The sequence below is a fragment of the Ranitomeya imitator genome, chromosome 3 (assembly GCF_032444005.1).
Source record: "Ranitomeya imitator isolate aRanImi1 chromosome 3, aRanImi1.pri, whole genome shotgun sequence".
NCBI classification, from domain to species: Eukaryota; Metazoa; Chordata; class Amphibia; order Anura; family Dendrobatidae; genus Ranitomeya; species Ranitomeya imitator.
Genome location: NC_091284.1, coordinates 560,256,820 through 560,281,000, shown reverse-complemented (window position 1 = coordinate 560,281,000; position 24,181 = coordinate 560,256,820). Strand labels below are relative to the sequence as shown.

Here is a 24,181-nt window from a genome sequence, read left to right as displayed (position 1 = left end):
TTCAGGATAAGTATACTTAGTTCTTCTGATACTTCAGGATAAGTATACTTAGGGTGGTTTCACATTTGCGGTTTTTTTGCGTTTTTGCGGTAAAAAACACAAAAAAACATGCGTTTTTTCCCTATATTTAACAATAAAAATGCATGCGTTTTTTGGTATGCGTTTGTTAGGGGTCGAGTTCCCGCTTCTGCACAGGGGGAATCTCGAGCCACTTCCGCTGCGGTCTCCCATTCTTGTCCAGCCGCAGTGGAGCCTGCTCAGCAAGGACGTCGGTCCCAGCGTCTTGCTCATTCTCACTCTGTTCTGAGAGTTAGTGCTGCTTCTTCAGTCTCTGCCATTAAAGTCAGTGCTGGTCAGCAGCGAGCGGACTTCTCTGGGACTAAGTCCTTGTCTGCATGTACTGAGCATGCCCAGCGTAAGGTCTCCCGTTGGAGATCGAGGGTCATGTGCTCAGGCTCTGCAGCACATTCCATTGGTCCTCTTGGCAGGTCCTAGAAGGGCAAAAGTGCTGTGGCCACTTCCTGTGCTGCTGTTATATAAACTGCGCATGACCGCACGGCCATGCGCTAGTATTGTCAAACAATTGTTGATGTGTGTATGTTGTGAGTGCAAGTCGTCCTTGGAAACCCCTTCCCTATTGAATGTCTGTTCGCGGAAGGTGTATGGCTGCTACCTAGCGCCCGACTTAGCCTACAGCACTAAAAACACATCTCAGCGTCCTGTAGCTGTGCCTGCCAGTACGGCGCCGTGCGCCTGTCTTGCGCTTTCCATACCCGAGTCTGGGTGGTTAGTGGCGTCCGTTAGTGCGGCATCACTCGCACTCTGGTGCACTTATATTCTTTAAGGTTCTCTACACACCCAGTTGCGGTGTTACGCCAGCAAGGGTCTAATCGGGCTCCAATCCCTTCTGGGGTTAAGTCCGCTGACCACTTGCTCGCGCACTAGTGCGGTACTGCGGTCCTGTGGATTAACAGGATCGCTTTCTTCACGCTGGGTGAGGTTTAACCCACGCGTGTATCCTTTAGTGTACCGCCATATTGTCCGTCTTGCTAGCTGCAGGGTCTTTTACCTGCACGGTGGACCTCGGACTGCGAACGCACCTAGTTTCTTACCATCTATACATGGTGCGTTCCGCCAGTCCTTAACAGAATACTAGCGCCAAGGTCTGGCTAGTATGGCGGACATTCAGCAATCTTTGCGGTATATCCAGTAGTTGGAGGGTAGGTTGAAGGTTCTCGAGAACTCAACCTCAGCTGTGGATGTTACCGCAGTTGCTGTAAAGGCTGCTGGCGTGGCGGCAGCAACCTTGTCCACTGCCACCCCTGTTCCGACATTATCCCGCCTCCCGTTGCCAGAAAAATTTTCTGGAGATTGCAAAACTTGTAGGGGATTCGTGAGTCAGTGCTCTATCCACCTCGAGCTCCTGGCTGCACGTTTTCCTACAGAGCGGGCTAAGGTGGGATTTATTGTCTCGCTGTTGTCGGACAGGGCGTTGGAGTGGGCTACGCCGCTGTGGGAGCGTGATGATCATGTGGTGCAGAGTGCTCCGTTGTTTCTGGGCACGCTGAAAAAGGTCTTTCTAGGACCTCAACTCACCCATGATACAGCGCTCCAACTACTGGCATTAACTCAGGGTGAGTCCTTGGTCAGCCATTTTTCTGTCCGATTCCGTACTTTAGCTTCCGAGCTGGAGTGGTCGGACAAAGCCCTTATCCCCATATTCTGGAGGGGCCTGGCTGACCATGTTAAGGACGCTCTGGCCACTAGGGAGATTCCTGCCACACTGGAGGAGTTAATATCTATTTCTACTCGTATAGACCTCCGTTTTAACGAGCGGAGGTTGGAACGAGCCCAGTGTAGGCAGAGGTTTCGGCTGGCTCCTAACTTCGCCAAACCTTTGGAATTCCCAGTCCAGGCATCTGAGTCACATGAGACCTTGGAGGTGACACGAGCGGGATCTAAGTCTCAGTCCGCTTGTGCACATAAGGTCCGTCATGTTTGCCAGCAGTCAGGACGTCTTGTCTCCAAGAGTCCTCAGCGGTCGGGGAAACGTCAGCGTCCAGTGGCAGTTGGAGGAGGTACACTAGACACGGCGACGTTTGCCTCAAAGTTGTCCTTCAAGGGGACAATTACCATAGGCCCATCCACTCTTACGGTCGAGCTTTGCTTGGATTCTGGGGCAGAGGGTAACTTTATGTCCTCCGCCTTTGCCCAGCGTCACGCAATACCCTTGGTGATGCTCGCCCAGCCAGTGACCGTTCGAGTGGTAAATGGGTCAACACTACCTTCACAGATTACCCACCAAACCATTCCTTTCACGCTGTCTGTGTCTCCATCACATCAGGAGATAATCTCCCTATTAGTCATTCCTGAGGGAATTGATGAGGTCCTGTTGGGGATGCCATGGCTTCGCTACCATTCTCCTCATATTGAGTGGTCCTCTGGGAGAATTTTGGGATGGAGTAAATCCTGTGAGGGTAGATGTCAGAGGGAGTGCGTTCAGGTTGCTACTACACAGGTACCCGCAGATCTTTCCTCTCTCCCCAAGCACTATTGGTCCCATGCAGACGTGTTCTCCAAAAGAGCTGCGGAGACTCTTCCGCCTCACCGTCCCTATGACTGTCCTATTGACCTCTTGCCTGGTGCTGAGCCTCCCCGGGGTCGAGTCTACCCGTTATCTCTCCCGGAGACGGAGGCAATGTCCCAGTATATTCAGGAGAATCTGGCAAGAGGATTCATTAGGAAGTCAGTGTCACTGGCAGGGGCTGCGTTCTTCTTCGTACAGAAGAAGACTGGAGACTTACGTCCATGCATAGACTACAGGGGTCTTAACGCCATTACCGTTAAGAACAAGTACCCATTACCCCTGATATCTGAGCTCTTTGATAGGCTACGGGGAGCAAAGGTATTTACAAAGTTAGATCTGCGGGGTGCTTACAACCTGATTCGCATCCGTGAGGGGGATGAATGGAAGACGGCTTTTAACACCAGGGATGGGCACTATGAATATCTAGTGATGCCCTTTGGGCTCTGTAATGCCCCAGCCGTTTTCCAAGACTTTGTGAACGACATCTTTCGGGATATGCTCACCACCTCGGTCGTAGTCTATCTGGATGACATTCTCATCTACTCTCCAGATATAGACTCCCATCGGAGAGATGTTCGCAAAGTCTTCGACCTCTTACGGGCAAACTCCCTCTACGCTAAGTTGGAGAAGTGTGTGTTTGAGCAGGAGTCCTTGCCTTTCCTTGGTTATATCATTTCTGCCCAGGGTTTGGCTATGGATCCTGCCAAGCTACAGGCAGTAATGGACTGGCAGGAACCCCATTCTCTTAAAGCGGTGCAGCGCTTTATGGGGTTCATTAATTACTATCGCCAGTTCATTCCACACTTCTCAACTTTGGTAGCTCCATTGGTCGCCCTCACCAAGAAGGGAGCAAATCCCAAGTTGTGGTCAGAGGAGGTCTCCAAGGCTTTTCTCTCGATTAAGTCACACTTCGCTAGCGCTCCCATCCTACATCGCCCCGATGTAGATAAACCATTCATCTTGGAGGTGGATGCCTCATCCGTTGGTGCTGGAGCAGTCCTTTTCCAAAAGGATGCTCAAGGTCGGAAGCATCCTTGCTTCTTCTTCTCCAAAACTTTCACACCAGCGGAGAGGAATTATTCCATCGGGGACAGGGAGTTGCTAGCCATGAAGTTGGCTTTTTCAGAGTGGAGACACCTCTTGGAGGGAGCTCGCTTTCCTTTCCAAGTCTTCACTGATCACAAGAACTTGGTGTATATACAGACGGCCCAGCGGCTAAATTCTCGCCAGGCTAGATGGTCCCTGTTTTTCTCCCGGTTCCATTTTACCCTCCATTTTCTCTCCGGGGAGAAGAACGTTCGTGCCGACGCTCTCTCCCGCTCCGTAGTGTCATCTGAGGAGGAGGAGGAGGAGCCTCGGCTTATTGTCCCGCCTGAGAGCTTGAGAACTGTAGCTCCGGTTTCGCTGGAGTCTGTGCCCCCGGGCAAGACTTTCGTGCCAGCTAACTTGCGACCGGAGGTTCTCTCTTGGGCTCACTCCTCCAGAGTGGGTGGGCATTTTGGGACCAAGAGGACATCTGAGCTTTTGGCGAGAACATATTGGTGGCCGCATATGGTCCGAGATGTCAAGGACTATATTCAGGCGTGCGTTTCTTGCGCCCAGAATCGGTCTCCTCGGCAACGGCCTGCTGGGTTGCTTTACCCTCTACCGGTGGCAGACAGGCCCTGGGAGATGGTCGGAATGGACTTTGTGGTGGGCTTACCCAAGTCGCGTGGCTGCTCCATTATTTGGGTAGTCACCGACCATTTCTCTAAGATGGTACATTTGGTACCGCTTCCTCGGTTACCCTCAGCACGGGCCTTGGCGGTGTTGTTCATGAAGCATGTTTTTCGATTGCATGGTATGCCTGATAAGATTGTCAGCGATCGGGGTCCCCAGTTCGCGTCTCGGTTTTGGAGAGAGCTCTGCCGTTTGCTCAGCATAGAGTTAAACCTCTCCTCTGCATATCATCCCGAGACGAATGGGTTGGTGGAGAGAACCAACCAGACTCTGGTGACGTATTTGCGACATTTCGTCTCCGCTAGGCAGGATGACTGGGCATCTTTGCTACCTTGGGCGGAATTTGCCTTGAACAACGCCGTAGCCGATTCCACTGGCCAAACTCCTTTTCTCCTTAATTACGGCCAGCATCCGCGTGTTCCTGTGCCCATGCCCGTGTCATCCACCGATTCTAGGGTGGCAGACTGGGCGGTGGAGGCACGGGACATCTGGGACCGCACACAGGATGCCATTCGGGCCTCCAAGGAGAGAATGAGGGTTTCGGCTGATACACACCGGCGTCCCGCTCCGGTCTTTGCTCCCGGCGACTTAGTGTGGCTCTCCGCCCGTAACATCAGGCTGCGAGTTGAGTCCACTAAGTTTGCTCCTCGCTACATTGGCCCGTTTAAAGTTCTGGAACAGGTCAACCCTGTGGTTTACCGTTTGGCCATTCCTCCACGCCTTGGTATCACCGATACCTTTCACGTTTCCCTCTTAAAGCCCGTTCGTTTGTCTCGGTTTTCTGAGTTATCTGCTGGGACATCGGGTTCATCCACGGATGAGTTTGAGGTGAATGCTATTGTGGGAAGCAAGGTGGTACGTGGCAAAAAATTTTATTTGGTGGATTGGAAGGGTCATGGTCCAGAGGATAGAACCTGGGAGCCTGTGGAGCACATTCGGGCTCCGCAGCTCATTGCAGCCTTCGAACGTAGCGAGGCCCAAGGAGGGGGGGGCCCTAGGAGGGGGGGTAATGTTAGGGGTCGAGTTCCCGCTTCTGCACAGGGGGAATCTCGAGCCACTTCCGCTGCGGTCTCCCATTCTTGTCCAGCCGCAGTGGAGCCTGCTCAGCAAGGACGTCGGTCCCAGCGTCTTGCTCATTCTCACTCTGTTCTGAGAGTTAGTGCTGCTTCTCCAGTCTCTGCCATTAAAGTCAGTGCTGGTCAGCAGCGAGCGGACTTCTCTGGGACTAAGTCCTTGTCTGCATGTACTGAGCATGCCCAGCGTAAGGTCTCCCGTTGGAGATCGAGGGTCATGTGCTCAGGCTCTGCAGCACATTCCATTGGTCCTCTTGGCAGGTCCTAGAAGGGCAAAAGTGCTGTGGCCACTTCCTGTGCTGCTGTTATATAAACTGCGCATGACCGCACGGCCATGCGCTAGTATTGTCAAACAATTGTTGATGTGTGTATGTTGTGAGTGCAAGTCGTCCTTGGAAACCCCTTCCCTATTGAATGTCTGTTCGCGGAAGGTGTATGGCTGCTACCTAGCGCCCGACTTAGCCTACAGCACTAAAAACACATCTCAGCGTCCTGTAGCTGTGCCTGCCAGTACGGCGCCGTGCGCCTGTCTTGCGCTTTCCATACCCGAGTCTGGGTGGTTAGTGGCGTCCGTTAGTGCGGCATCGCTCGCACTCTGGTGCACTTATATTCTTTAAGGTTCTCTACACACCCAGTTGCGGTGTTACGCCAGCAAGGGTCTAATCGGGCTCCAATCCCTTCTGGGGTTAAGTCCGCTGACCACTTGCTCGCGCACTAGTGCGGTACTGCGGTCCTGTGGATTAACAGGATCGCTTTCTTCACGCTGGGTGAGGTTTAACCCACGCGTGTATCCTTTAGTGTACCGCCATATTGTCCGTCTTGCTAGCTGCAGGGTCTTTTACCTGCACGGTGGACCTCGGACTGCGAACGCACCTAGTTTCTTACCATCTATACATGGTGCGTTCCGCCAGTCCTTAACAGCGTTTTGACGCGTTTTTGCAACGCATGCGTTTTTTTTCTGCATGTGTTGTGTTGCAGAAATGCAACATGTAGTATTTTTGGCGGCGTTTTTTTTGCCGCAAAAAAAGCATGCGTTTTTTTGCGGGGAAAAAATGCGTTGCCCTCTATGTAAACGCATGCGTTTTTAACCACATGCGTTGGCATGCGTTAAAAACGCATGCGTTTAAAAAAAAAACAACACACTGATAAACCACCCAACACCATAAAATTGATAAAGGGATCCTACCCCTAGCCCTACGCCTACCCCTAACCCTACCCCTAACCCTAAACCTACCCCTAACCCTACCCCTAACCCTAACCTTAATCCCTTTAAGGGTAGGGTTAGGGTTAGGGGTAGGGTTAGGGTTAGGGTTAGGGGTAGGGTTAGGATCCCTTTAGGGTTAGGGTTAGGGATAGGGTTAGGGTTAGGATCCCTACCCCTAACCCTACCCCTAACCCTAACCCTAGCTCTTTCTGTTTATAGTGGGTTTTTTACTTTATTTTGATGATTGTCAGCTGTCACACATTTATCTACATGCGTTTAAAAAAAGGCAAACGCATGAAAAAACGCATGTAAACGCGTCAAAACGCCGTGTTTTTTTCACCACATGCAAAAACGCATGCGTCAAAAAAACGCAGCGTTTGCACGCGTTTACATGAGTTTTTTCACCATGCGTTTTTTTTAAAAAAACGCATGCGTTTTGAAACGCAAGTGTGAAACCAGCCTTAGCTTTACTGATGCTTCATTATAAGCATACTTAGTTCTTCTGATACTTCAGTATAAGTATAATCCTTTCTTCTGATACTTCAGTATAAGTATACTCAGTTCTTCTGGTGTTTCAGTATAAGTATACTTAGGTATTCTGATACTATCGTATAAGTATTCTTAATTCTTCTGATACTTCAATATAAGTATACTAAATGCTTCCGATACCTCAGTATTGGTATACTCAGTTCATTGATGCTTCGGTATAAGTATACCCGTTCTTGTGACACTTATTAGAGCTGGATTATGCCCATCCTCTTCTTCACAGTCATATTTTCTTGCTCCCCCATGCAGGTGTTGACCGTGGCTCCCTACAACAGATAAGAACCCAGAGAGCAGCTGTGATGTTATCTGATGTAAAGCAGCTGCTAGCAGCCGGTGGAAGCGTTAATGAGAAAAATGACGATGGGGTTACGCTTGTGAGTGTTTCTATATGTAATTGGTGTAAATGAAGATTTCATTCTGGAGCTTAATAATCATCAAATGGGTTCTCCCAGGCATTGTAATACTTATTATGGCAAATGCCTGAAATAATTCAGCTTCCACTCATTATTTTGCTGTAAAGTTGTCACTGGAAGAAGAAATGACCTGTGTGATTTCACTGAGCTGTGAGATGCAATGTAATATTTTCTCTTCTACATGTAGATGTGTTTCTACCTACAGAGCTGCTTGTCAGCAGAGAGCTGGGGCAGCTGTTACTGGTATTTTAACCAACTACCATGTGGAGGAAAAGCATCTGTTCTTTCTGTGCAGACTGTGGATGAAATAGAGATGAAAGAAATGTACTATATTTAACATGCAATATTGCCATTCCTCTCTTTGCTTTCTGCAATGGTCATACATTTTATTTGCTCATGATCATACGCTACATTACATTCTTCATATATATAATGGTGGCTTGCAAATTTTACCCTGACTATTGTGCATTGTCAGCTAAATAGGACCCTTTCTGCCATGTTGGAGCATGTTTGTCATTGCTGCTGGGTCCCTGAGGAATCATAGCAATTAATAATGAGGAAACATGTAGTGTCAGTTTTCCAGAAACTCTGGGTAGTGACTGAGGACTGCGTTCCATCTGTCTGTAGAATCGTATCTATCAGGACTTCTATCTCCTCTTCTGGCTCACACTTGTAGCTATTGAGTGCTAGTTATCAGCGCCCATTGAGCAATAATAAATGATAACTGACTTGTGGAAGATAATATTGCCTGAAAAACTCCCACACACATCAGAATAAAGTGGTCTGAACTTGCCAATATTGGCATACCATCAAAGTTCATGGGGCCTTCCCCAGATCTTCCCAACAGAGGATCTGGCATTTTGTATTTTAAATACTTAATCCATCAGTTGTCCCTTCAAACTGCCATAAGAGTTATCGGCAGTCAGTGTTGTATCTAGAGTCCTATGGGCACCGGTGCCAAATTAAGGTAAGATCTGTGGGCCCCTGTAATAATTTCCTAATGTTCCCATATCCTGTAATAATGTCATCCATACTGTTATAATGTCCTCCATCCTGTAGTAATGTCCCTTGTTTTGTAATAATGTCCCAATCATGTAATCATAACCCAGATCCTTTCTCCCATCCTGTAATTATGTCCCATGTCCTGGCAACTTTTCTATAATAATGTCCCTCATTCTGGACCCCATTCTGTAAAAATGTCCCCGATATTGCAATGATTTTCCCTATCCTGTAATAATGTCCCAAATCCTTTCTGCTATTCTAGTCCCTTCCTGAAGTAATGTCCTCCGTCCCATATTAATGTCTTTCATCCTTGGCCCCATTTTAGAATAATGTACTACATGCTTTACTAATATTCCCCATCCTGGCCTCTTTATTTACTAATGTCTCCACTTCTGGTCCCTTCCTGTAGTAATATGCCCCATCTTGTATTAATGTCCTCTGTCCAGGGATCCATCCTATAATAACGGCCCCCATCCTGAGCCTTCTATTTAATTATGTTCCCTATCTTGACCTCATCTTGAAAAGATGTTCTCGTGCTTTCCTCAAAGACATTAAAACACATAAAAATGATTCTTCTAACCTGTGTGCAAACAATGTCCTCATCCTGTGCATCATCCTGTGTAAACAGGACTCTCACTGCCAAGAAACATGGTAGCCTATGGGTACAGAGCGCGATCTACTACAAATCACTCAGTGAGCATCGTTAACCACTGTTTGCCTCTGTAAACAGGATATTAAATGTCTGCTGATAGGTCCATGTAACTGGACCCTTACTTTTCTATCACTCTTCAGAACGCATGCAAGCAAGTGTACATGTAAATGGGGGGAGAAGGACTAGAGAGATAGCTGTCAGCTGCTTGTTTGGCCAACAGCTATTTGATAGCGATTTCCACCACGAGGTAATTACGAAAAATGCATATAGTAATAATATTACTTTTTATTTATATAGCACCAACATATTCCACAATACTTACAATAATCAGTAAACTCAATATTGCATTCTGTGACAAATGCATTAATGTTTAGCCTCATTTAGCTCTAATTTTATTTTAGTATATGTTGTGTTGTAGATGGTCAGTGTATGGATTTATAGAATTATATTTGGCAGATAAGCTAAAGAGAAAGTATAACCCAAATGTTATAGCATATCAATAAAATACTGTATATGGATATATGGTTTCCATGTGTCCATACAGGCATTCTGGCATTTATACATATCCACAGCTGTTACAAGGCAACTTTAACTACATATTTGCCACCAAGCATACCTTAGGTTCTATGAATTCCATGGCTACTTCTTCTCACACATAATAGTGTAAGTTATAAGGTAGTTTATAAACACTAGAGTTGAGTGAAAAAGTATGCTGGACTCTGGTCCATTGGCCATGTGTTTATGTGAATAATCCATGGCCGCCAGAAAAGAACACGACTGACCTCATACTACCTGTGGCATCTCCAGTGACTAGTGTTGAGCATTCCGATACCGCAAGTATCGGGTATCGGCCGATACTTGCGGTATCGGAATTCCGATACCGAGATCCGATACTTTTGTGGTATCGGGTATCGGTATCGGATACATAGAGATGTGTAAAATAAAGAATTAAAATAAAAAATATTGATATATTTACCTCTCCGGCGGCCCCTGGACTCAGCGCGGGTAACCGGCAGGCTTCGTTGTTCAAAATCAGCGCTTTTAGGACCTGAGAATCACGTCCCGGCTTCTGATTGGTCGCGGGCCGCCCATTTGACCGCCACGCGACCAATCACAAGCCGCGACGTCACCGCAAGCTATTAGCGCGCTCATTTTTGAAAAATGAGCGCGTTAATGACTTTCAAAGACGTAGCGGCTTGTGATTGGTCGCGGCCACGCGACCAATCACAAGCCGCGACATCACCGCAAGCTATTAGCGCGCCCATTTTTGAAAAATGAGCGCGTTAATGACTTTCAAAGACGTAGCGGCTTGTGATTGGTCGCGGCCACGCGACCAATCACAAGCCGCGACGTCACCGCAAGCTATTAACGCGCTCATTTTTAAAAATGAGCGCGTTAATGGCTTTCAAAGACGTAGCGGGTTGTGATTGGTCGCGTGGCCGCGACCAATCACAAGCCACGACGTCACCGCAAGCTATTAACGCGCTCATTTTTAAAAATGAGCGCGTTAATGGCTTTCAAAGACGTAGCGGGTTGTGATTGGTCGCGTGGCCGCGACCAATCACAAGCCGCGACGTCACCGCAAGCTATTAACGCGCTCATTTTTAAAAATGAGCGCGTTAATAGCTTGCGGTGACGTCGCGGCTTGTGATTGGTCGCGTGGCCGCGACCAATCACAAGCCGCTACGTCTTTGAAAGTCATTAACGCGCTCATTTTTCAAAAATGGGCGCGCTAATAGCTTGCAGTGACGTCGCGGCTTGTGATTGGTCGCGTGGCGGTCACATGGGCGGCCCGCGACCAATCAGAAGCCGGGACGTGATTCTCAGGTCCTAAAAGCGCTGATTTTGAACAAAGAAGCCTGCCGGTTACCCGCGCTGAGTTCAGGGGCCGCCGGAGAGGTAAATATATCAATATTTTTTATTTTAATTCTTTATTTTACACATCCCTATGGATCCCAGGGCCTGAAGGAGAGTTTCCTCTCCTTCAGACCCTGGGAACCATGAGAATACCTTCCGATACTTGATGTCCCATTGACTTGTATTGGTATCGGATATCGGTATCGGCGATATCCGATATTTTTCGGGTATCGGCCGATACTATCCGATACCGATACTTTCAAGTATCGGACGGTATCGCTCAACACTACCAGTGACTATTTTAATTAATATGAAAGAAGCATATGCAGCACACCCACATATTATGGGTGCTCAAATAGGAATCCACTCCAAGATATATAGTACAAGAAATTTGGCACTCCAGATAATGATGCAAAATAATTTATTTCATGCATTAACAACTCTGTTGCAAAAAAGAGAAGCTCCTATGCACCATGATGCCATTCTCCTGCACTGTTTCTACATCCATTTGTCCTATTTGATCTTATACTGTGTGACTCCAGCCATTCACACTCCTTGCCACTCTCTGTTCTGAAGAAGGCTGTTTGTGGCCAAAACGTTTTTTTTTTGCAACAGAGTTGTTACTGCATGAAATAAATTACTTTGCATCATTATCTGGAGTACCAAACATTCTTATGCTACGTATTTTGATTAATAGGTCACCACAGAGTTGTGTGTGCATCGCACCACAACGTAATGATAGCGCAGGGACAACCAATCAAGAGAGATGTCAAGAACTGCACGGGTTCTTGCCTAGTGGCCAAGGACTACTGGCCTTGCTGCTGGATCAGGATCCTGCAAATACTTTTGTTCAACTCTAATAAACAAGTTTTCACTTCACTTGCTACTTTTTGAGATCATGCAGTTTTTATGTAAATGTGGCTGTTAGTGATAGGTAAGGAATGCGTTCAAGGTACGAGGGTGCACCACTGGATTATATTTATTTGACCTGGGTACTTAAATAAAAGCCTAAATCAGTAAAATGAAACATTGCCCAATGGGAAAAAGATTATGCTATTAGATATGAGCAGATCAGTTCGTGAAGTATCCAGTCTGAGGTGAATTTATGAAATTCGTGGTTTCACACAAATTGGAACATTTTGAATTTCGACTCTCGGTTCACAAAACAAAAACTTGCCCAGCATCATTTCTTACACTGCTGAAGCATCAGAGAGCAGGTAAACATCATTATACGTTACTGCACAGGCTTTTCCATAATGCTTTGCAGCTATGACATCTAGTGGATTATCATACCTTGTACAGTGGTGGTTAGTACCTGCGCCATCACAGATCAGCGGTTCCTAGTGGAGCACATTTTGTGCAGTATTCATTCAGAGTTACTGGATAAGTCTTTTTCTCCTGTGGCGTGTAAGCTCTTATGGTCAGTGGGGTCCTCTCTCTCTCCTGTGGAGTGTAAGCTCTTATGATCATCAGGGTCCTCTGTCTCCTGTAAAGTGTAAACTCTTTGGTCCAGCAGGGTCCACTCTCTCTCACCAGTAAAGTGTAAGCTCTTATGGTCAGCTGGGTCCTCCCTCTCCTGTAGATTGTAAGCTCTTGTGATCAGTGGGGTCCTTTCTCTCCTGTAGAGTGTAAGCTCTTATGCTCAGCTGGGTCCTCTCTCTCTTTATCTCACCTATAAAGTGTAAGCCCTTTTGGTCAGCGAGATACTCTCTCTCAATGTCTCTGTCTGACTCACCCTTCTCTACCCATATGTATTTTATGAGCAATTACAAGTTTTCCAGTATTGGAATTCCTTTAAATTTTAGCGGCAACTCAAATTTTTGGGGAAAATTTGACAAAGTCGTCGAAGACAAATTTCAAAAGATCCTCTCACCTCTAATGGCTATGACTCTAGTGGTAGTGTTATATATGGAATGTCCAATTAAGTTAGAAGACCCAGGAAAAAGTGAACTCCAACATATAAGTAAAGTGAACCTTCAGGTTTGCTTGATATAATCGTAAATGTATCGTTTAGAGATGAGATTGGCACTAGTATAGCAATTCCATAGGCACTGGATTATTTCCTTTTTTATGATACTTTTTTTTATAATAAACTATCCTTTTTTATAATAACTATGTTACTATAGTCGAGGGGTTCAAGAGAGGCCTGGATGTTTTCCTGGAGCAGAACAATATTGTATCATACAATTATTAGGTTCTGTAGAAGGACGTAGATCTGGGGATTTATTATGATGGAATATAGGCTGAACTGGATGGACAAATGTCTTTTTTCGGCCTTACTTACTAACTATGATGAGTTTATAATTTTTGTAACGTATTTTATCCACAGCTTCACATCTCCTCAGCCTGCGGTTTTAAGGAAGTGACTAGTCAGTTACTAGAGCACAATGCAGACCCAGATGTTATAGATAACCTATACTGGACTCCACTCCATTTAGCTGCAAAATATGGACAGGTAATATGAAAATCATTCCTAACTGGAATTCTACCATATATTTATATGACAAATTCGAAAATGTAGTGTTTTTTGTCCTATATGTTGCCGTAAACAAGGAAAGCAAAGTTGAAAACTATATCAATCTAACAGCCCTGTAGTAACAGTTTAATTACCTTCTCTCAGGAAAACCACATAGTTAAGTCCATGTAGTAGCATCCAAACAGAATCTTATTGTCTTCATTGTTTTCTATATTTCCATCAAGTACATTCATGTAATAAACGGTCACTCTCCTCTCATAATACAAAGCAGTCCCCAGTATATTGTCACTTTATCAAATAGAGTGTGACATTTTGAACAGACCTCTCTTTTGGTAATTTCTAGCAACCATCTCTGTGTCGTAGATGTCAAAATTCGGAGACAGAAGAATGAACGACATAAGGCCTATAACCCAAAAAAAAGATACCCATGGGTGACTGAAATTCTTGGAAAAAGTGGTGCCAAACCTACATGATATTAACCATCCTTGTATTGGTTTTGCATATTGATAAATCAATCTCTGGGCATTGAAATGTAATTAAAATGCCCAATAAAATAAAAAATAGAAAATAGACAATAGTTAATGGTGTGAACATAACAAAGTTAGTTTTTTGTTCTGTAGAAGATACATTACTTCATTTGTAGTATTGCTTAGAAAAAAAGCCTTAAAGTCAAAGGGTCCGACTCATCATTTGCATTTTTTTCAGTTACTTTTTTTGTCTTGTGGAGTTTATTGCCATTTTTTGTCAAGTTCTTCAAAACTATGCATGTTTCATGTATTTTGCACAAAAATGAAAAATGCTCTTACTTTTTCTTTAACCTCTGAATGACTAGAGGTATTTTTGGTTTTGCATTTTCATTTTTTGGCTCCCCTTTTCACAGAGCCATAACTTTTTTAGTTTTTGGTCAAAATGGCCATATGAGGGCTTGTTTTTTGCGGGACGAGTTGTACTTTTGAACGACACCATTGGTTTTACCGTGTCTTGTATCTTAAAAACGGGAAGAAAATTCCTAGTGCTGTGAAATTACAAAAAAAGTGCAATCCCACAGTTGTTTTTTTACCATGTTCATTAAATGCTAAAACTGACCTTCCTTTATGATTCTCCAGGTCATTACGAATTCATAGACACCAAACATGTCTAGATTGTTTTTATTTAAGTGGTGAAAACAAAATTCCAAAGTTTGTTAAAAAAAAAATTGTCATTTTCTGATACCCGTAGCATCTCCATTTTTCATCTTCTTGGGTTGAGTGAGGGCTCATTTTTTTGCATGCCAAGCTGATGTTTTTAATGATACTATATTGGTGCAGATACGATCTTTTGATCGGCCATTATTGCATTTTAATACAATGTTGTAGCGACCCAAAAAAGTAATTCTGACGTTTTGACTTTTTTTCTCATTATGCTGTTTAGCGAACAGGGTAATTATTTTTTTTATTTTGATAGATTGGGCAATTCTGAATGCAACAATAGCAAATATGTGTATGTTTGATTTTTTTATTGTTTTATTTTGAAAGGGCCAAAAAGCGTCTGATTTGAACTTTTATATTTTTTTATTTTTTTAATATTTTTAAAAACTGTTTTTTACTTTTGGCATGCTTCAATAGTCTCCAGATTGCCTAAGCTACAGAGGCGATGATCAGATCGCCTGTATGTTGCAGAATTGCTGACTTGCTATGAGGGCTGACCACTGGGTGGCACTTATAGCAATCCGGCAGTGACAATCATAGAGATCTGCTGGAGACCTGTGGTTGTCATGCCAACCTATTGGTGAACTAGGATCATGTGTTGGGGTCACTGATGGGCAGGATTTCCGGAGCGCTTGCCAGAAGCGCGTGTTAAATGCCGCTGTCAGTGTTTGACAGCGGCATTTAACTAGTTAACAGCTGCGGGTGGATTGTGATTTCACTTGTGGCTGTTAGAAGCACATGTCAGCTGTTCAAAATAGTATAAGTGTGGGGAAAAACATTTAGATCTAGAAGGGGTTTGCTCTAGTAGTGAACAAGCCTTTTAACCAATTTTACATTTTTTTTACAGCAAAAAGTTATCTGCTCTGCTCTAAGGTAGCAAAATTTGTGTAAAAAATTTAACCGTACAAAAAAAAATCACAATTGATGAATCAAGCAAAAACCCAAATCGAACCCACTTTAAAAAACATAAAAACAGCAAACTCATGAAAAATAGACTTTAAAAAATGCACAAACTAAAAAAAGAATAAAGCCCACATGAAAAACAGGTGACAAACACCAAAATCCAAACAAAAAAAGGCACAAATGCAATAATGTATTGGGTCCAAAGTGTTTGAATGAATTTTTAAAGACACTGAATTATGCCATTTTATGTATTTATTCAGACAAATATTGTGAAAATCCTGCTAGTTCATCAAGCAAATCCAAACATTCTCAACTGTAATGGAGATAAGCCTTCAGGTTAGTGCTATTGAAGATGACTTCCACTTTTTAAAAATATTGTGACATCTACTAATAAGTGCAGCTTTTCTATTTTCTTCTTTACAACTTTTCTAGAAATTCAGACTCTTCTATGTTCACCTCATTTATTTATTCTGATTTTTTGGATAACATAATAAATAATTTTATATTTTTTCTTGTTTGGATATTCAAATCATTTTTGCTTTTTTTATGATACATAGGATATAATTTTTATATTATTTTCAGTTTCTTTTTTAGTTTTTTTGTTGATATATGTGGGAAAAAAAGAAAATATGTGACTGTTTTTTACATTTTTCAAAAAAGGCTGGCCACACTGACCTGCATTTCTGTTTTTATAATGCCTGTTAATGGAGGAATATGTGAACAGACCTGTCAATCAGATTGCTTAAATTCTAAAACTGCCCAAGTGGGAAAACTGCCTTTCTATTGAAAGAGGGTGATGGCCACATGTTCCTCCACGAGCAGCCATTATATGGAGAGAAGTGTTGATCAGTTTGTGAGTAAAGCTGTACTAAGAATAGAAAGTGACCCACCTCTGCAATGTCCACAAAGGAACACTGAAATACATTTTGAAATGTGTTCCCCTTTTCTGTAACAATTATTTTTATATATTGGACACATTTTTTCCACATGGGAAAGGCTAATAATAGTGATTTGGATTGGCAGCAGCTTTTTAATTATTTATATTTTTCCAGCTTTCTATTTGTTAATTTTTCATTTATTTCACACTTTGTGCCCCCTATATGGTGTCATAATAGTTCTTTCAGGGGCATTTGAACATTTAAATACTTTTTCTTTTACTTGATTTCCCCGTAAGTGGGGTTGGTACAGTGCCTTGCGAAAGTATTTGGCCCCCTGGAACTTTTCAACCTTTTCCCACATATCATGCTTCAAACATAAAGATACCAAATGTAAATTTTTGGGGAAGAATCAACAACAAGTGGATCACAATTGTGAAGTTGAACAAAACTTATTGGTTGAAAAGTGGATCGTGCAATATTATTCGGCCCTTTTACTTTCAGTGCAGCAAACTCACTCCAGAAGTTCATTGTGGATCTCTGAATGATCCAATGTTGTCCTAAATGCCTAATGATGATAAACCTGTGTGTAATCAAGTCTCCGTATAAATGCATCTGCTCTGTGATAGTCTCTGTTTGAAGCACAGAGAGCATCATGAAGACCAATGAACACAACAGGCAGGTCCGTGATACTGTTGTGGAGAAGTTTAAAGCCAGATTTGGATTCAAAATGATTTTTAAATCTTTAAACATCCCAAGGAGCACTATGCAAGCGATCATGTTGAAATGGAAGGCGTATCATACCACTGCAAATCTTCCAAGACCCGGCCGTCCCTCTAAACTTTCATCTCAAGCAAGGAGAAGACTGATCAGAGATGCAGCCAAGAGGCCCATGATCACTCTGGATGAACTGCAGAGATCTACAGCTGAGGTGGGACAGTTTGTCCATAGGACAACAATCAGTCGTACACTGCACAAATCTGGCCTTTATGGAAGAGTGGCAAGAAGAAAGCCATTTCTCAAAGATATCCATAAAAAGTGTAGTTTAAAGTTTGCAACAAGCCACCTGAGAGACGCACCAAACATGTGGAAGAAGGTGCTCTTGTCAGATGAAAACAAAATCAAACTTTTGGCAACAATTCCAAACGATATGATGGTGTAAAGGCAACACAGCTCATCACCCTGAACACACCATCCCCACTGTCAAACATGGTGGTGGCAGCATCATGGTTTGGGCCTGATTTTCTTCAGCAGGGACAGGGAAGATGGTTAAAATTGATGGGAAGATGGATGGAGCCAAATACAGGACCATTCTTGAGGAAAACCTGTTGGAGTCTGCAAAAAACCTGAGAATGGGACGGAGATTTGTCTTCCAACAAGACAATGATCCCAAACATAAAGCAAAATCTACAATGGAATGGTTCACAAATAAATGTATCCAGGTGTTAGAATGGCCAAGTAAAAGTCCAGACCTTAATCCAATCGAGAACCTGTGGAAAAGGCTGAAAACTGCTGTTCATAAACGATCTCCATCAAACCTCACTGAGCTCGAGCTGTTTGCCAAGGAAGAATTGGCAAGAATTTTAGTCTCTCAATGTACAATACTGATAGAGACATACCCCAAGCGATTTGCAGCTGTAATCGCAGCAAAAGATGGCGCAACTAAGTATTAAGTTAAAGGGGCCTAATAATTTTGCATGCCCCACTTTTCAGTTTTTGAATTTCCACAAAAATTTTAAATAACCAATAAATTTCATTCAACTTCACAATTGTGTTCCACTTGTTGTTGATTCTTCACCAAAAAGTTACATTTGGTATCTTTATGTTTGAAGCATGATATGTGGGAAAAGGTTGAAAAGTTCCAGGGAGCCGAATACTTTCGCAAGGCACTGTATTATTAGCCCTAGTTACAGGAGGATTGTAGCCTCCTGACTATGTAGCAAAGTTGACTGTGTCTCCTAGGAACCAGCAGCTCCTGCTCCATCCCTAGATCCAGTGATCCCTTTACAGTTGGGTCTGGAGGAGGAAGTGCTGATAGGGCTTCTTTTTCATCTGCCACAGAGCTTGTGTGCTGTAATAATACATTCCTGTCTTCTCTATGAGATGTTTGGCTATGTCTGACAATCGGCATCTCGTGCCTGCAGCTGCAGGATGTTGTGCAGATGCCCTACTACTCATTGATGTTTCAGAAGGTCTACAGAGTACAAAGTGAACCACCTAGACATTTATAGTATATGGATGAATCAGAGGTAGATAAAGACTCGGTTACATATGATTTAAACCTCTTAAACCAATCACAGTGTTAGGGAGCGGACTTTCATGCTGCAACATACCTGAGAAACTGCTGGCAAAATTATAATTGCTATAAAAACAAACATAGATTGTGTATGTAAATGAGATCACAAGTGCCTCATGGTTGGTCCAAAGTGAGGCGTGTATTCTGGCGTGCATCAGCTAAGGCCTCTTTCACACGTCCAGATAATTCCAGTACTGGAGAAATCGGTACCGGAATTATCCGTGTCCGTGTGTCCACATAGCACATCAGTGTGGCACACGTGCAGCAGCCATCTGCCGCCCGTGTGCCGACTGAGGACCACACGGACCGTGCAGGAGACAGCGCTACAGTAAGCGCTGTCCCCTGCTTTGGGTGCTGAATGAATTCCAGCTTCAGCACCACACGCAGGGGGGACAGCGCTGTCTCTCCTGAGGGTGGTACGTGCACACGGAGGAGAGTGCACACTGTTCTCCGTGTGCATGTGTGCGGGACGCTTTGCGGACCGTGCTGCCGGCAAAAAACGGACATGTCTCCGTGTTTTCAACACGGACACACGGTCCGTGAAAACACGGAGACATGTGCATAGACCCAGTGAGAAAACTGTCAGTACACGTACCGGAGACACTGACATGTGAAAGAGGCCTAACTCAGCCCTATGTCTCCCTCTTTATTGTTGATTGATTGCTGCAGCATAGGAGATTTCAGTGTTGAGCAGTCACTCATCTGCAAGGGATAAGCACTGGGGTGGTTTTTCTGCTTGGGGCCAAATGGGGCACTGGCGCACTTATTTGAGTACATGACAAAAGTTTGTTATCGCAGTTATTATTACTCTTTCAACAAAAGTCGTTCCCAGCTCTATGTTTGGTTTGATAAGCCAAAGGTATCAGAACGACTCTCTTTTAAACTTGCTTTACTCTCTAAGAGAACCTTTCACTTTTACTAAAGAAAATATGTTACTGCTATGTCTCAATATTTTATGATTTGCAGTCAGGATTATGGAAAGGGTATTTTCAAGTATGTAAGTTCCCCCTTATCCATGGAATAGGGAATAACTTCCCGATCGCATTCGGTATGACCTCTGGGACTGTCACCAATCTTGAAGACCTCTAGGGAGCCCTATTTAAATGGAGTGGTGGTTGATAATGGTTCTGTCATTCCATTAGCTTTATTGGGAGTGTTGAAGACCAGTCGAGTGTGATCGACTATTAGTCCCATTAAAAATGAATGGAGCAGCAATATGCATAATCGACCACTACTCCATTTGTAACCACCCCTTATGGCTAAGGGATCATTTCAAAACATGAGAAGACCTTCTAAAGGAGAAAATAAAAGTTGCCAATTGTGATTTAATTGCAGCCTTTATCTAAGAATACATTTGTTTGTGGAAATAGTGATGAAGAGAAAGTTGCACCACTATCCTAGCACAAAAGCCAAAGCATAAATTACATGTAAAAGCAAACAACATTTTCATGCACCTTTGCTGCAAATTGCTTCTTCATGGCTCTATACAATAAGCAGTCAAGCAGTTTTGCTTGTATGATACACATGTGCTTATAACTGCATGTATGTTTAATATCTCTTCACAGACATAGCTGCAACTGAATTCATACAGGACATGCTGCTAAAAGCTGAAGATCTCTCAGAAGAGAAAAATAAAAATCCCTCCTTTTTCCCAGTGTTCCAGGATGATCAGTATGAAGAGATCTTACATGATCTTCCTCTGGCTGCCAATAAGCTGTAAGTTGCGGTAGTGACAAAGACTATGATAAATGTGGCATCCTAGTGAAATGTTTAAAGGGAATTTGTCACAAGGCTTTTGCTACCTAATCTGAAAGCACCATAACGTAGGAGGAGAGACCCTCCTTACAGTGATGGGTCACTTATTGGGCTGTGTTTTGGTGTTTCAATGCAATCAATATTTTATCAAAAGGAGATATCACTACAAGACAAGTCTTGTGTGTCCTAGTCCAACCACGCCCCCACCACTCATTAGCAGCTCACTGTCAGTATTCAATGTACACAGAAGACCGTGTTGTGGGTGAGGTTATACACAGATCAACAACTGAGCACTGCTGGAACTGAAGCATAGAAAACTGTGACAATATCATAACTGCTGCACCCAGTAAACTAAGGGATACATAACTGGAATCAGGGTTTATGTGCCTCGACGCGCTGATTGGATTACATAGCAAAACTAGCTGTCAGATTTAATTTAAGCCCAGGTTTTTTGGTGTAAGGGAACAAATTAACTGCATATGGGAATAATGATAGAGTGAGAAGGAATACTTTTCCAAATAGTAAGCATGCAGTGATTCTACTATGGTATAACAGTGTTGCAACTGGTGGTATACGAAAATAGGGTTAAAAATAAGCCTGTGAAAAACTACTCCTTAGTACCAGTGATGGAACTGGCAAATAATAAGTAAAACAAATAATGATTTGTAAAAGTTTTAGAAAGTAAAGAAAAATACTGCTCCAACGAATAATGCCGTGATTCTCCTATGATATGATGTTGTGGCGCTGCCAGTGGCATACATTTTACAGATTGGTGTGATTCTCAGTGGCCAGACCTTCACCTATGAATAGGTCATCACTTATCCTATGTAAAAGTGATAACATGTTTTCAACTGACAAAAACTTAATTCTACATTTGGTTATACAGTACATAGATTTAAAGGCAGAACCTACTCCATCTAACCCTGTCTAGTCCTTTATTATCACAATAAGAATAAGACATATCTGAAAAGCAGCAATGAAAAAATAGCATAAAATGTTTTGGAATGTTTTTCACTGTTCTCAGATCAATGAAAATCTGTACACTAGTGTCAAATTTGCTGTGCGTTCAAGATAACCTAAAACGATTTCTGAACCATGATGAAAGTGCTATTACATAATGGGAAAGTTCCGCTGCCTGAAAGCAGGGTCGGACTGGCCCACCGGAGAATCGGAGGATTCTCCGGTGGGCCCAGGCACTGACACCTGCTGGCATATTGACCAGCAGCTGCCTAGGGCCCCCACTGCTCCAGGGGCCCCCAGCCAGTGGAGTGTCGCTAATAGTGGCACACCCAGCTGCTATGGGGCCCCGAGTCAAGGAGGGCCCTTCTGGTTCCAGAGAGCAGCAGTTGGACAGGAGCCTGTCCCTGCTGCTAAAGAGAAATGAATATTCACACTTCCCCACGCTCCCATGGGTGTGGAGAGGCGTGAATACCATTTCACTTTAATGGCGGGTAGCGTTAGCCACAGGCTGAGGCTAACACTGCCCGCCGCTGCTGCTGAATGGGGGGCCCCAGAGGTGGGCACCTAAAGGGCGGCGATCCTTGATTGCAATCCCTGCAGCTTGGGTCCAGAGCGGAGCTGCAGGGATCCACGCCATCCTCCTTCCTGCCCGGCACTTCCTGTCTGAATCAGTGCGGCTGGATGACGTCATCATTCAGCACGGCTGTTTCAGACAGAAAGTTGCCGGGATGTGCTGTGGCTGCTGGGAACGTGCGGAGAGGTGAGTGGGGGCTGTGTGTGTGTGTGTGCCTGCGTTTGTGCATCTCTGCCTCCATGTGTGCAGCTGTGTGTGTGTGGGGGGAAGTAATGATGATGATGGTGGTGGGGCAATGATGATGATGGTGGGGGCAATGATGATGGTGGGGAAGAAAGTAATGATGGTTGTGGTGTAAAGGACAAAGATGTTAGTGTGGAAAGGACAATGGTGGTGGGGAAGGAGGCAATGATGGAGGTGGTAATGAGTATAATGGTGGAGGGAGAGAAAAATGATGATGGTGGAGGGGGCTGCATTATACCCTTTCAGGGGGGCTGCATTATACCCTATGAGGGGGCTACATTATATTTCTGTGGGGGCTGCATTATTCTCTGAGGGGGCTACATCATATTATATGAGGGGAGCTGCATTATGCCTTATGAGGGGCTACAGTATATTCTATGGGGGGCTGCCTTATGAGGGGTTGACATTATACTCTGAGGGGGCTACATTAAACAAGGAATCATGAAGCATACATGTAGTATATGACCTCTTTTGAAAAAGCTTGGCGGCGAAACGTGCGTCAAGGGGCTCCTGGTGCACAGTGGGTGAGCTGTCCGGTTATACCATGGGTAAGCACGCATAGGCTATTATTCACTTATTGATCTATCCAGCATGTTCCTCATGAGATATTATCTCTGACATCTAGGGACTTTTGCAGGAATTACCTCACTATGATATGATTATGTAATAGCCGCATTGCTAGCAGCATACTTACCCCCGGATACATGTAGTGTTCCCCATGTACACCAGTATACCTAGAGTTTTATTTACCACCTGTTTTGGTGCATAATTTTAATTGGTCATACGTTTTTGTTATGTATTTTTGTGCTAATAAAATTATTTTTTCTACTATGTTTTTGGGGATTTTTATACTCCGTTTTCTTGCTGTAGTATCTGAGGGGGCTATATTATATTCTGTGGAGGGCCTGCATTATATTATATGTGGGGGCTGCATTATTCTCTCAGGTGGCTACATCATACTCTATGAGGGGAGCTGCATTATGCCCTATGAGGGGGCTACAGTATATTCTATGGGGGGTTGCATTATACTCTGAGGTGCTACATTATTTTCTGTGGAGGGGCTGCATTATGCCATATGAGGGAGCTGCATTATACCTTATGAGGGGGTTGCATTATATTTTGTGGGGTGCTGTATTATACCCTAGTAGGGGGCTGCATTATATTCCATGAGGGAGGCTACATTATATTCTATGAGGGATCTGCATTATATTCTATGGGGGGCTGCATTATATTCTGTGGGAGGCTACATTATATTCTATGAGGGGGCTGCCCCAACCCCTGCTACATAATTAAGACATGTACTACCTTATATTATGCCCTGATATTAGTGTGTTTTACTGCACAATTGATGGTCTTGAATGTATTTCTATGTAGCTACATAGTGGGCCCCAAGAATGATTTTCTCTGGTGGGCCCAAGGTGCTCCAGTCCGACGCTGCCTCAAAGGGTTCACAAACTTGTACAAATCATTATTTTATGTTTTATTTTATGCATAACCATTTATAAGACCATGCCAAGTTTAAGGCTGTGATGTGTGCAAGATACATTAAAGAGTTATTGCGTCTTGAGCAGCAACAACTCTCCCGTCTCCTAACCTCTTGTTGCTGTCAGCAGGAACTCCTTCCATTTAGCAGCTTTGCTTTACTGTGGAGCTTATATTACTGTGATACATTAATAAGCTATTAGTGTTTGCTCTGAAGTCTATACTAGTTATATTGCTCGATATTTGCCATTCTACAAGTACAGGGCTTATGTGAGCAGTGATTAGAAGAACTGCTCTGGAAAATGCCACTGTGGGTTGTGATCTTGAATGACTAATGACCGCAGCTCAGTCAGGAGCTGAGAGGGAGGGAGAGTTGA

At 43.9% G+C, this 24,181-nt stretch overlaps 1 protein-coding gene across 1 annotated transcript in view; it reads left to right on the top strand.

The window, feature by feature from the left end:
- MYO16 (myosin XVI) overlaps window positions 1-24,181 on the top strand; it is a 701,007-nt gene that overhangs the window by 125,570 nt on the left and 551,256 nt on the right. Inside the window, exons 6-9 of the mRNA XM_069757932.1 lie at window positions 7,379-7,503; window positions 13,383-13,508; window positions 15,880-15,955; window positions 20,356-20,506. Coding sequence (XP_069614033.1) covers window positions 7,379-7,503; window positions 13,383-13,508; window positions 15,880-15,955; window positions 20,356-20,506 — 478 coding nt within the window. The remainder of the gene's footprint in view (window positions 1-7,378; window positions 7,504-13,382; window positions 13,509-15,879; window positions 15,956-20,355; window positions 20,507-24,181) is intronic.